The 15,592-nt window shown below is 28.3% G+C and overlaps 1 protein-coding gene across 1 annotated transcript; it reads right to left on the bottom strand.

Moving 5' to 3' along the window:
- Positions 1–5,455: 5,455 nt before the first annotated feature.
- LOC122513179 lies at positions 5,456–5,956 on the bottom strand. The gene has a single exon (XM_043629446.1). The coding sequence runs from the start codon at positions 5,954–5,956 to the stop codon at positions 5,456–5,458; it is 501 nt and encodes a 166-aa protein (XP_043485381.1).
- Positions 5,957–15,592: the final 9,636 nt, after the last annotated feature.

Here is a 15,592-nt window from a genome sequence, read left to right on the forward strand (position 1 = left end):
AGTGCGACTATAAAAAATTCAAGGAAACTAAATTATGCGAACAATTCTTATCCGGAATCCGCAGGGAAGATATAAAAATGCATTTAAGGATATCTCCGAGCAAAACATACGATGAAATTGTAGCAAAGGCAATTGAATTTGAAAAGAAATACGTAATATCTTTTTATTTGAACCAAGCAATCACAATGATTAATACTTACAATAAAGAAGAGGAAAGTGAGTTTAACGTTTGGTTAAATAAATTTGAGTACATAGCAGACACGATCAAGGTACCAGACGATATGATGCTGGAATTCTTCGAAAAAATGGTAGATAATGACGTTCATACAGCTGTCAGAGAAAACTACCCTATTTTACGGTTAAATAAACTTACATACGAAGATACAATACTACAGTACCTTCATTATTTTTCATCATTAGATGTTGAATTACATGTGAAATGTTTCAAATGTCGAAATCAATATGAAAATGAGACGATAGCAAAATATACTAAAAATTTATTAAAATTATCAAATAAATGCAGTTTTGGTATTGATCAAAATAAAATTTTATGCGAACAATTCTTAATTGGGGTCTGCGACAATAACTTAAGAAATTATTTACAACATTTTGTTGGTTTATCTTTTGAAGAAATGACAGAAAAAGCCGTTAACTATTCAAAGGATAATAAAATTCATTGTTACGTAAATAAAGCACTTACTATGATTAATATTTACAATCCATATTATGTAGATGAATTTTCTTCGTGGTTTATTAGATTTGAGTATGTAGTAAAAAAGATAAAAATACCAAATTATATGATGCGTGAATTCTTTATTAAAATGGTTCACGATGATGTCCATACATTTATCACAAATACCTTCAATAATATAAACTTCTCTAATCTTTCATACCAAGATATATTAAACATTTACTTTATTTATTTTTTTGGTAAAAACGAAAGTGAATTGCACAGAAGTCGTTTTACCAGTCGAATTCAATACGATGACGAAACGTTAGAAGAATACATCATCAATTTACAAGAAATATTTAATAAGTGCAATTATAAAACTTGCCGTGATACAAGATTCTGCAAACAATTCCTATATGGAATTCGCAACGATGAATTAAAAGAATATTTAGCAGAAAATCCTTGCTCGTTAATCGATGAAATGATGGCAAAGGCAATTGAATTTGAAAGAACAAAAGGAATACTAAATTATACGAATCAAGCACTTTCAATGATTCATACTTACAATCAACAAATAGAAGGTCAGTTTTATCTATGGTTAAATAAATTTGAATATGTGGCAGATATGATCAACGTACCAAAGGAGAAAATGCTTGAATTCTTTAATAAAATGGTTGACCAAGATGTCCATACGAGAGTCAAGCAGAGTTGTCCTACTGTCAACTTCTCTATTTTTCAATACGAGAAGACAGTAAACAATTACCTCCGTTTTTTTCTTCCCGATGAAGTTGATTTGCATGTAAAACGTTTCATGTGTCGAAATCAATATGAAAATGAAACGATAGATAAATATGCTACAAATTTATTAAAATTATCAAGTAAGTGCAATTCTACTAGTGACCGAAATGAAATTTTATGCGAACAATTCTTAATTGGAGTCCGCGACGATAATATAAGAAATTATTTACAACATTTTCTTGGCTTATCGTTCGAAAAAATGATAGAAAAAGCAATTGCATATTCACAAGAATATAAAATACATCTTTATGTAAATAAAGCACTTACACTTATTAATATTTACAATGCAAATAATGAGGTTATTTTTAATTTGTGGTTTAATAGATTTGAGTACGTAGCAAAAAAGATCGAGATACCAAGCGATAAAATGGGTGAATTATTCGTTAAAATGATTCACGATAATGTCCATACGAATGTTAAAAATAACTACCCTAATATAAACTTTTCTAATCTTTCATACGAAGATATATTAAAAATTTACTTTAATTTTTTTTCTGGTAATGACGAGAATCTATTGCACAGAGGTCGTTTTAAAAGTCGATTTCAATACGACGACGAAACGTTAGAAGAATACATCATTAATTTAAAAGAACTATTCGATAAGTGCAATTATAAAAATCACCTTAATACAAGATTATGCAAACAATTCCTATATGGAATTCGCAACGATAAATTAAAAGAATATTTCGCTAAAAATCCTTGCTCGTTAATCGATGAAATAATGACAAAGGCAATGGAATTTGAAAAAAAAGGAATACTTTATTATACGAATAAAGCACATTTAATGATTAATACTTACAATTCAGAAACGGAAGTTGAGTTTCACGTTTGGTTTAATAAATTTGTGTACATAGCAGATCTGATCGAAGTACCAGACGAGATGATGTTGGAATTCTTCCAAAACATGGTTGATAATGACGTTCATACACATGTCAGGATTAAGTACCCTATTTTACGCTTAAATATACTTACATATGAAGATACAATACTTAAGTATCTTGAATATTTTTCACACTTGGATGTTGATATACAATTGAAACGTTTCAAGTGTCGAAATCAATACGAAAATGAAAAGATAGATAAATATGCAAACAATTTATTGAAGTTAATAAATAAGTGCAGTAATGATAATATCCAAAACGAAATATTATGCGAACAATTCTTTAATGGAATCCGCGACGATAATGTCAGAAATTATTTGCAACTGTTTTATTTTTTATCGTTCGAAGAAATGGTAGAAAAAGCCATTACATTTTCAGAGAATAATGCTATAACGTTTTACGTAAATGAAGTACTTAAGATGATTAATATCTACAATCTTAATAATGCAGAAAATATTTTTCAGTGGTTTAATAGATTTGAGTATGTAGCAAAGAAGATCGAGATACCAAATGATAAAATGGGTAAAATCTTCATTAAAATGATTCACGATGATATACATACTCTTGTCAAAACTAAATACCCTAATATAAACTTTTTTAATCTTTCATACGAATATATATTAAACAAATACTTTATTTATTTTTCTGGTAAAAACGAAAGTCAATTCCACAGAACTCGTTTTATCAGTCGAATACAATACGACGACGAAACGTTAGAAAAATACATCATTCATTTAAAAGAAATATTAAATATGTGCAATTATAAATGTGACCATGATATAATTTTTTGCAATCAATTGAAATATGGAATCCGAAACGATAAATTAAGAAAATATTTAATAGAAAATCCTTGCTCGTTAATCGATGAAATGGTGGCAAGGGCAATGGAATTTGAAAGGAAAAAACAAACACTTCATTAGACAAATCAAGCACTTTCAATGATTCATTTTTACAATCAACAAAGGGAATGTTAGTTTAACATTTGATTTAATAAATTTAAGTATGTTGCAGACGTGATTGAAGTACCGGAAGATTAAATGGTTTATATCTTCAATAATATGATCGACAGTTATGTTCATACGGATGTCAAGAAAAGTTTACCTTCTATCAACTTCTCTGAACTTTCTTACGAGGAAACAGTAATCCATTATCTCCGGTATTTTTCTCCAAATGATTTTTATTTACACGTAAAACGTTTATTGTCTCGTAATCAATACGAGAATAAAACGATATCGAAATATTCTAATAATTTGAAGAAAAAATATGATAAATGTGATGATAAAAGTCGTGAAGAAAAAAACTTATACGAAAAATTTGTCAATGGTATCGTCCACGATAAAATAAGATCTCATTTAAATAATATTTCTGATATATCGTTTGATGAATTGATAAGTAATGCTATTAGTATAGAAGAAAAATTACAAGAACATAAAAATGAAACAAGTAAAATTACAATAATCTAATCGTAAATTAATATTGAAATTTCTGTTCTTTAATAATTTGCAACGTTAAATAATTGATTAAAAATATTTCACATTATATGAACATTTTTTCAAATAACAAACACAAGTTAAATAAAATGAAGTAACTGTTAAAGTTGTGTTACTATCTTTAAACACAATTCTTTAATATTATGGAATAAATTCAAACAATTATAATTGGATCTTACAAAGTTATGGAAATATATTTATATTTAAGATATAAATATTTGTTTTTTACGCTAAATATTTTTTAAGAATTAAATGAAAAAATGAAGTTATTATTGTTTTTTAAGACGATATTGTTATTTATTTAAATTTTGTACTAAACAGGTACACAATTATATGACATTTATATACGTGTGTATTGACAAGTATGACAAATCGTCAGTATGTGAGAGACATAAAGTGTGTCAGTATTGAATGCAAGCTAAATTAGGTCATCGGCCAAATAATGTAAATAGTCGAATTACTATAGTTTCCTACGAGGACAGGTAAACAAAGTATACAAAAAAAATTGCTTAAGGAGGCAGTCAGCGTCTAATAGTCAAACAGCATACTTGTCTTATTGTATTAGTATTATATTGTCTTATTGTATTATAATTGTTTTAATTTAATAAATAAATTATTGTTTATTAAAATTGTTTTAATAAATAAAATACAATTTTATTTCCGTGCAAAGAAATGCTCTTACTTAACTAATATATCATGAAAATTATAAAAATTCTTTTTTTTTTCATCAGATATCCTTTCGAAAAACTGTAAAAAAGAAAAATATCAAACATTCGTGTAGGGATTGATTACGAGTTATGCATGAGGAGGCCATAATTAGAACATTTAAGTGCAAAAATTCAAAGCATACCAGGTCAATATTTAATACATAACAAAATATTGTAATATTAATTATTACCTAATAATGTATGTCTTTTCAATAAATAATAATAATTAATAACTATTTATTCAATGTTTTAATACACTATGTATATTTTTAAGGTTATGTAATATATTTTATAGTTACTTAAGTAATCCCAATAAATCGAAACGTTCACAACAAGATCAAAACATAACGATCTAATTTCTTTTTTCCCTTGCCCAACTTCTCTGCGATACATTTATCAATAATTATTATATAATTATCAAAATATTATGAGAATATCAACATGTCAATATCACAATAGATTTCTTTTAATATATAAAAACATAACATTGTCAGAGGGATTATGTAACTGTTCATTCTGCTTCAAATATAAATTTGTAATATATTACGAAAATCTTATTTTTCTCATTGCTCGTTTTATTATTTATTTATTTATTTTATTTATTTAATAATATTTTATTGACCCTAGAGCCTAGGCTCCCTAAAGGCCATTAATTACAGTATAATACAATGCAATGTATAGATAAAACAAAACGAATATTTAAATTATGTAATTATTATTAAACTTATCATTATATTAATAGTAACGCACAGTAAGTAGATAAATGTAAAAAGAAAATAGTAAATAATAAATAAAAGTATAATAGTTCTATAACAGTAGTATAATAGTATTGGATCAAAGCAATAAACATATGGTTAATAAAAGAAAAAAAAAAAAGCAAAACAAAAATAAATTAAATTAAATCGTAAGTCACAAAACACGCTGAATATCTCTATCGATAAAGTAGGTATAGCATCTTAATCTGAATTCTTTATAGTCACTTAGATCTACGATATCTTCCGGTAGTTGATTCCACATACGAACAGCAGTAACCAAAAATGATTTGTCATAAGTCCTGGTTCTTGCATAAGGTAAACATAATACATCCAACTGCCTGATAGCACTACCACGAACAGAAGTAAGAATACTAAAGTTCGTTCTTAATTTTTTGTCGTGCTGAAGACGCAACATTTTGTATACTATGCAAGCCATTAAGAAGTCACGTCGATCTTGTAAAGTAAACCATTCTAAAGCTCTTCTAAACGGAGTAATATGCTGATATCGTTGCAAACGAAAGATAAAGCGAATACAAGCGTTAAACTTTCTTTGTAATTTAGTTTGTAATGTTTCTGAGATGTTTGTATAAGCTGCTGAACAATAATCAAAGATTGGTAATATTAAGGTAGCAACTAATCTTTTACGCATAGTCATATTAAACAAACGATTGTTCATTTTCAACTGGGACAAGCAACTCATTGCTTGATTACTAATCAACATTGGGCATTTAAGTTATTCGATGATTCAGCAATAACATTACGTTGCTGAGAGCCAATACTACAATATTAATTACAAAGACTATGAATATTTGATAGGTCCATTGACGGCAAAATTTTCACTGGTTCCGATCCATTTTTAAGGTCCACGCAAACAGAATTAGCCGTAATCCAAATATTTTTTTGTTTACTAATGTGAGGAAACTTCTTGATAATATTTTGTCGCAGTTTATAAAGTGCCGTTGGATACCGCTTGTTTACAAACACTGGGGTCTTTTGCGACCCATTGATGACTTTGTTTGCAGTAATATCATTGCGTTTCCTCCTACAGGCAATAAATTTATCGACCAAATTTGGCGAATGGAATTTTACAATGATATCCCTTTCGCGATCAGTGTTTCCTCTAACATTTTTCTTTTTTTTGTGTCCGATTCTCTCTACCAATGAAAAACTATTTACGCTAACATCAGGAACCTCTAGAATTTTTCCGAGTTTAACCACTGCAGCTGATAAGCTCTCCAAAGCCGCCTCTGGGAGACCCGAAATGAATAATTGGTCACGAAGTTGTTTAGATTCCACATACAATTGGCGCATTTCTATCTCTTGAATGGCTTGCAATTGCGAATTGATTGATTGGTCAACCATACAAGTTGCGTCCGATGATGACGCCGATTCAATTGCACCAACTCGCTTTTCTAAAGCTTCATAATCTTCGTGTAAAGAGTCACATTTGGCATCTATTCTGTCCAATCTTGCAGTAATGTCGTTTATTACGTTTAATTTCATATTAATTTCCTCCAAAATAGAAATTGGATACTAATTCTTCCCTGAACACATAGGACATTTGCTGGTAACAAAGTCCTTGACTTCGGATATTGAGTGTGGAGCATATCTAACATTGACACAAGCCAAGTGAAATTTATGTTTACAAGTATCCCGGGTCGTAGCAGCTAGATCGTCAACAATTGGACGTATACAAATACCACACCACTCTGTAGTTCTGTCGGGCATGATATAGGTAGCAATGTTAAGATAATAATAATAGAAGTAATATGACAGTACTGTCTGAATACGATATAAACTGTGGTTGAAAATCAACGGCCGAAACACAGATTAAAGGGCTTTTAACATACACCCAAAATAAAAAAACTCCAATGTTACAAATAAAAATAACAAAGCACTATGTAAAACAGTAAAAAAAACATAAAAATTATTTTAATTATAACTTATAACACAACTAAATACAACAGAATGCAGGAGCACACTTTTAAAAAGCCGTTATAATTTACTGCGCCATCTAGTTTATTATTATTATTTCTATACAATGATAATGTAGGACGCAAAATAAATTCCCCTTCCCCAATTCTATATAAAAAAAAAAAAGGAAATAGATTTAAATAGTGAGTCAGTCGTTAAGAATACGATTAAACGTTAAGATATTAATTGAACTTTTGTATGTTTATTCTTATTACCTCTACAGTTCTGTTCAAAATTTTTCATTTATAAACTACGAAACTTAGATCGTTTATCTACATTTCAAATATAAAAGAAATAATAGAAAATATAAAACGTATACGTGTTTCTAAACTTTCGAGATCTTTCTAGATTACATTATAAGAAGTGTACTGATTTTGGTGATAATAGCATAAACAAAAAGTCCGAACAAAGAATTTTCAAACATTCAACTATTAATGTGCAATAAGTAATTAGAAGTTATCTTTTTTTTCTAAATAATGTGCAACAATGATACATCACAAGACGTTAATCAAATATCTTACTATGTAAATTTGGCTCTTTCATTTATGCCTATCTTGAAAGAAGAGGAGTTTTCAACAACGTTTCATACGTGGTTAAATCGATTTGAGTATGTGGCAGACATGATCCAGGTACCAGAAGATAAAATGATTGAGTTCTTTAACAACATGGTGGCTGAGAATACCCATGTATATGTAAAACTCACTTATCATAAAATGTTGTCAGAACTATCATACGAAAATATAATAAGCTATTACATCCGTTATTTCCATAATATAAGAGAATATTTATTCTATAGGAAATGTTTTAGAGCTCGCAATCAGTATGAAAACGAAACAATAGAGAAATATTCTATTAATTTACGGAAACTACATGAAAAGTGCGACTATAAAACAAACAAAAAAACTAAATTATGCGAACAATTCCTATTAGGAATCCGCAAGGAAGATATAAAAATGCAATTAAGGATATCTCCGAACAAAACCTACGATGAAACTGTAGCAAAGGCAATTATATTGGAAAAAGAAGAAAAAGAAATACCTCCTTATTTAGATCAAGCACTTTCAATGATTCATATTTACGATCAAGAAACGGGAGATGAGTTTCACGTTTGGTTAAATAAATTTGAGTATGTTGCAGACATGATTAAAGTACCAGAAGAGTTGATGTTGGCATTATTTAATAAAATGGTTAAACAAAATGTCAAAAACAATGTCAAGCAGAGTAGGCTTGGTGTCAACTTCTCCGGACTTTCATATGAACAAACAGTAAGCCATTTTCTCCGTTATTTTCTTTCAAACAAAGTAGATTTAGATCTTAAACGTTTCAAGTGTCGAAAACAATATGAAAATGAAACGATAAAAGAATATGCAATAAACCTTATGAAATTATTAAATAAGTGCAGTTATACTAGTAACCGAAATAAAATTTTATGCGAACAATTCTTAATTGGAATCCGCGACGATAATATAAGAAATTATATACAACATTTTGTTGGCTTATCGTTTCAAGGAATGACAGAGAAAGCAATTACATTTTTAGAAATTAATGGAATAGATTCTTACGTAAACCTAGCACTTCCTATAATTCATACTTACAATCAAGAAACGGGAGATGAGTTTCACGTTTGGTTAAATAAATTTGAGTATGTTGCAGACATGATTAAAGTACCAGAAAAGTTGATGCTGGCATTCTTTAATAAAATGGTTGACCAAGTTGTCCATACGAGAGTCAAGCAGAATTTTCCTACTGTCAACTTCTCCGAACTTTTATATGAACAAACAGTAAACTATTTTCTCCGTTATTTTCATTCCTCCGAAGTAGATTTAGATCTTAAACGTTTTAAGTGTCGAAATCAATATGAAAATGAAACGATAAAAGTATATGCAATAAATTTAATGAAATTATCAAATAAGTGCAGTCATACTAGTGACCGAAATGAAGTTTTATGCGAACAATTCTTAATTGGAATCCGCGACGATAATATAAGAAATTATATAAAACATTTTCCTTGCTTATCGTTCGGAAAGATGATAGAAAAAGCAATTACATATTCAGAAGAAAATAAAATACATTCTTATGTAAATAAAGCACTTACACTTATTAATATTTACAATACAAACAATGCAGGAAAATTTTATGTGTGGTTTAATAGATTTGAGTATTTAGCAAATAAGATCGGGATACCAAGTAATAAAATCGGTGAATTCTTCGTTAAAATGGTGCACGATGATGTCCATACGCTTGTCAAAAATAAATACCCTGTTATAGACTTTCTTAATCTCTCACACAAAGATACATTAAAGAACTACTTTAATTTCTTTTCTGATAATAACGAGAATCAATTGCACAGAGATCGTTTTAAAAGTCGAATTCAGTACGATGACGAAACGTTAGAAGAATACATCATTAATTTAAAAGAAATATTAAATATGTGCAATTATAAACAAAGACATAATTCAAAATTTTGCAATCAATTTCAATATGGAATCCGAAACAGAAAATTAAAAAAATATTTAATAGATAATCCTTGCTCTGTAATCGATGAAATGGTGGCAAAGGCAATTGAATTTGAAAGGAATAATGAAATACTTTTTTATATGGATCAAGCACTTTCAATGATTCATATTTACAATCAAGAAACGGGAGATGATTTTCACGTTTGGTTAAATAAATTTGAGTATGTTGCAGACATGATTAAAGTACCAGAAGAATTGATGTTTGCATTATTTAATAAAATGGTTAAACAAAATGTCCAAAACAATGTCAAGCAGAGTTGGCTTAATGTCAACTTCTCCGGACTTTCATATGAACATACAGTAAGCTATTTTCTCCGTTATTTTCATTCCTCCGAAAAAGATTTATATCTTAAACGTCTTAAGTGTCGAAATCAATATGAAAATGAAACGATAAAAGAATATGCAATAAATTTAATGAAATTATCAAATAAGTGCAGTCATACTAGTGACCGAAATAAAATTTTATGCGAACAATTCTTAATTGGAATCCGCGACCATAATATAAAAAATTATATACAACATTTTGTTGGCTTATCGTTCCAAGAAATGACAGTAAAAGCAATTACATATTTAAAAGAAAATAAAATACATTCTTATGTAAATAAAGCACTTACCTTTATTAATATTTACAATACAAACAATGCAGAAAAATTTTATGTGTGGTTTAATAGATTTGAGTATGTAGCAAAAAAGATCGAGATACCAAGTGATAAAATGGTTGAATTCTTCGTTAAAATGATGCACGATGATGTCCATACGCTTGTCAAAAATAAATACGATAATATAAACTTTTCTAATCTTTCATACAATGATATATTAAAGAACTACTTTAATTTTTTCTCTAATAATAACGAGAATCAATTGCACAGAGATCGTTTTAAAAGTCGAATTCAGTACGACGACGAAACGTTAGAAGAATACATCATTAATTTAAAAGAAATATTGAATATGTGCAATTATATAAAAAGACATGATTCAAATTTTTGCAAACAATTCCAGTGTGGAATCCGAAACAATAAATTAAAAAATATTTATTAGAAAATCCTTGCTCTGTAATCGATGAAATGGTGGCAAAGACAATTGAATTTGAAAAGAATAATGAAATACTTCCTTATATGGATCAAGCACTTTTAATGATTCATATTTACAATCAAGAAACGGGAGATGAGTTTCACGTTTGGTTAAAAACATTTGAGTATGTTGCAGACATGATTAAAGTACCAGAAAAATTGATGCTGGCATTCTTTATTAATATGGTTGACCAAGATGTCCATTCGAGAGTTAAGAAGAATTTTCCTACTGTCAACTTCTCCGAACTTTCATATGAACAAACAGTAAGCTATTTTCTCTGTTATTTTCATTCCTCCGAAGTAGATTTAGATCTTAAACGTTTTAAGTATCGAAATCAATATGAAAATTAAACGATAAAAGAATATGCAATAAATTTAATGAAATTATCAAATAAGTGCAGTCATACTAGTGACCGAAATGAAATTTTATGCGAACAATTCTTAATTGGAGTCCGCGACGATAATATAAGAAATTATTTACAACATTTTCTTGGCTTATCGTTTCTAGAAATGACAGAAAAAGCAATTACATATTCAGAGATGAAGGAAATAAATTCTTACGCAAATGAAGCACTTATGATAATTAATATTTAGAATCCATAAAAACATGAGATGAATTTTCTTCGTAGTTTAATAAATTTGAGTATGTAACAGATATGATCATAATATATATATAATATATATAAATGTCAAAAATATCATATAAAATATAAAAGGTATGCGTGTTGTTAAAAGAAAATTATTTTCAATTACATTACGAAAAGTGTACACCTTAATTTGATAAAAAAAGAAAAACAAAAATCCAAACAAAAACTTTCAACGGATTATATATTTACGTTTAATAAGTAATAAAAAGGGTGTTCCTTCATTGAAAAATGGCGAGTAACGAGGATAATTCAGTACACCACATTAATCAAATATCCTGGTATCTAAAACGAGCTTTGACAATGATGCAAATTTACGTATCAGAAGAAGTGGAAAAATTTTACGCGTGGTTAAATAAATTCGAATATGTCGCAGATATGATCGAAGTACCAGACAATAAAATGGTTGAATTTTTTAATAATATGATTGATCAATATGTCCACACTAGTGTAATGCATACTTTTCCTTTAGTCAGATTCTCTGAACTTCCATACGAGGGAGTAGTAATCCATTATCTCCGTCATTTTTCTCCAAATGAAAATGGTTTACACGCAAAACGTATCACCTGTCGTTATCAATATGAACAAGAAACGATAGAAAATTATGCCAAGAGTTTACGAAAAATATTTTACAAGTGCGTTTGTACAATCGACTACGAAAAAAGATTAAGGGAACAATTCATCAATGGACTGCGTGTAAATGATGAAATAACTCATTTAAGAAGAAATCATTGCTTATCATTCGATTAAATAGCTGCAAAAGCCATTAAATTTATAAAAATTAATCTAATAACGGATTAACTACATGAAGTTCTTCTAAAAATTCATACTTACAATCAAGAAATGTAAGTTTGTTTAAGTTTCACGTTAGGTTAAATACATTTGAGTTTGTAGCAGATATGATAGTATGACGTACCAGATAATAAAATGGTTGAATTGTTCAATAAGATAGTGGATAATGATCTCCATATGTCTGTACAGAAGATTTACATTATTGTACGATTGAAATCAATCGTAAACTATTAACCAGTATTCGAAATGCGCGCCTTAGTAAAAGTTAGCCCTATATTCTCGCAGGGCAATGGAAGAGATAACTTACGCTCCCCCATCACTCGAATTTCTAATACGGCCACCATGTTGCCGTTCATTACAAAAGAAGACACTCGGTCTATTCTTCCGCTAAACGTTTCCGATGAAACCTTGTGACAGTCAGCTAGAAAACTATAACGAAAGTGAAGCAAAAGTTACAAGTATTTTCCATATACTATTTCATATACTATATTCCATATTCCATATACTACTTCCATATATTTCATATACTACAGAGTGTAGACTGCAAAAACGGCAAACAGTGACGCATACCACGAAGTTAGCAAACAAAGGAGGAAGAAACTAAGCGAAAGGAAGCGTAGGAAGAGGCCCTGCTTTTCTTGAAATGAACTATCGGTGAGATACCTTATTGTACTTATGTAAGATTTAAAATTTTATTTATTTATTTATTTATTTATTTATTTATTTGTTTATTTATGTATTTATTTATAAGGTTTAATTTGATATAATGAGATAAGATAAAATAAAATAGTAAGTATCTATAATAGTAAATATAATAAGTTATTGGTGAAAAAGAAATCAAAAATCCGAACAAATAACTTTCAACGGATTATATATTTAAGTGAAATAAGTAATCAAAAGGGTTTCTTCTTTTAAAAATGACGAGCAACGAGGATAATTCAGTACACCATGATTATCAAGTACCCTGGTATCTATATCGAGCTCTTAAAATGATGCGAATTTATAATTTTAACTCAGAAGAAAGGTTTGAGTTCTGGTTAAATAGATTTGAATATGTAGCAGATTATATCAGTGTACCAGAAGATAAAATGATTGAATTTTTCTTTAAAATGGTGGATAATCTTACCCATAAACGTGTCGAGAACTTTAATCCTAACCTCAATTTCAATGAACTTTCATACGATATGATAATAACCTATTACCTTTGTTATTTTTGTCCCTACGAAGTTTATTTACACAGAAAACGTTTTAGGCATCGTAAACAATATGATAGAGAATCAATAAAGAAATATGCTGATAGCTTAAAAAAAATATGTAATAAGTGTTTGGTGGAAAAACATCTAGAAGAAAAATTATTATGCAAACAATTCCTATATGGAACCCGCGACCATAATATAAAAAATCTTTTCAGTAAAGCCACCACTCTATCATTCAATGAAATGGTAGAAAGGACCATTAAATTTTGCAAATCTGATTTAATGACGTATTATGTAAATCGAGCACTTGTCGAGATGAATACTTACCATCCAAAGTACGAAGGTTCCTTTCATGTTTGGTTTAATAAATTCGAATACGTGGCAGATATTATCGGGGTACTGGATCATATGATTATAGAATTTTTTTATAAAATGGTAGACGATGTTGTTCATAAGAGAATACAAAAAGATAACACTTATATAAACTTCTTTAAAATGTCATACTCGCAAATAATAAACAATTATCTTATATTTTTTTCTTCCGGCTTCTATGATTTACACAAGGAGCGTTTCTTTCGTCGTAAACAATACGAACGCGAATCGATCAAAAAATATGCTAGTAATCTACAAAAAATATACGATAAGTTCTATTATAAAACTAATATGGAAAAAGATCTGTGCGCGCAATTTATTAACGGAATCCGTGAAAATGATATCAAAAACAATTTAATTGAATTACCTTTCTTATCGTTCGGTGAAATGGTCAAGAAGGCAATTGAATTTGAAATCAAAAAATAAAATCATAAATTGAATTATATGGCGGCCTAAATGAATTACTGATCTTAAACAGTAAATAATTAACCGAAGAATAAGCGAACCTATAATCAACGTAAATTGAAAACGTTCAAAATTCATTCAAATAATCAAAATTAATCAAATAATATCGCATTACTGTAATTTTTTCTACGAGTACAATTAGTATGTCAAATTAGTTAAATAATTGCACGAACAATGGTCAGAGGCATTAATATAAAAAAAAAAGAAGGATTAAATGAAAAAGCTGTGTCTCTGACGTATTAAATGGTAATCCTGCGTGATTTCAAAAATGTTAAAAAATGTACTTTTTTATTTCACACATTTTAGAAAATGTTTTTTATAATTAAGACGTAAACATTTGTTTTTTTACATTATATGTTTTTAGCAATAAGACGAAATCAAAAAGTAGTAATAATTATTAGAAATGATATCGGTTTTATTCATATTTAATCTTAAATAAAAACACAATGTATTTTTTCGATATTTATAAACGAATCGATGTATCAAATTGCCATAATTAGATCGTGTGAGTGTAAATAATCAAACTGAACGTATGTACACACTAAAATCGTATATTGTACGTATTAAGTACATGCATATTGTATAATGTTGTAATAATATATTATTCCAATAATTGCTTGAATTGATTGTGTATTCCTCTAATAATAATAAAAAAAGGGACAAAAAATTAAAATATATTCTTTTTTCGTTACGATGACGGTAATGTAACTGTGAACCTTGTTAACGTTTGAATATTGCAATATTTAATATTTTGATAATTGCAATATTCAAGAAATGTTTATTACGCTCATTAATTAAACAAAAAAGTTGCATTTCTCTTCAATTTCAAGTTCAATGATTTCATTTTGGATTTCCAAAATTAAAGAAAATATTTTTTATATTTTAAGACATAAACATTCGTTTTTCACATTAAATGTTTCTAATGATAAGACATAACTTAGAAGTTTTACTTATTACGAAAAATATTATCATTATTTATTTATATTTTGTCCGAATTAAAAAGAAAATGTATTTCCGATATTTGTAAATGAACCGACGTATCAGGTTGCCATAATTAGATCTCGTAAGTGTAAATTATCCAAATGAACTTGATCATAAATAAATTCAAATCAAGATATCATGTAACACCTTGCAATACGTTTCTAAAGTTGGTAATATTACAAATTTCTTGAAGTTTATAAAGTTATGAAACCGTTAGGGTTGCGTCATATGTAATTTTTGATCTTTCTCACGTTCAAATTTAAAATATGCAATGAACTGTT

Source organism: Polistes fuscatus, unplaced genomic scaffold (genome assembly GCF_010416935.1).
Source record: "Polistes fuscatus isolate 324 unplaced genomic scaffold, CU_Pfus_HIC Scaffold12, whole genome shotgun sequence".
Lineage (NCBI taxonomy): Eukaryota > Metazoa > Arthropoda > Insecta > Hymenoptera > Vespidae > Polistes > Polistes fuscatus.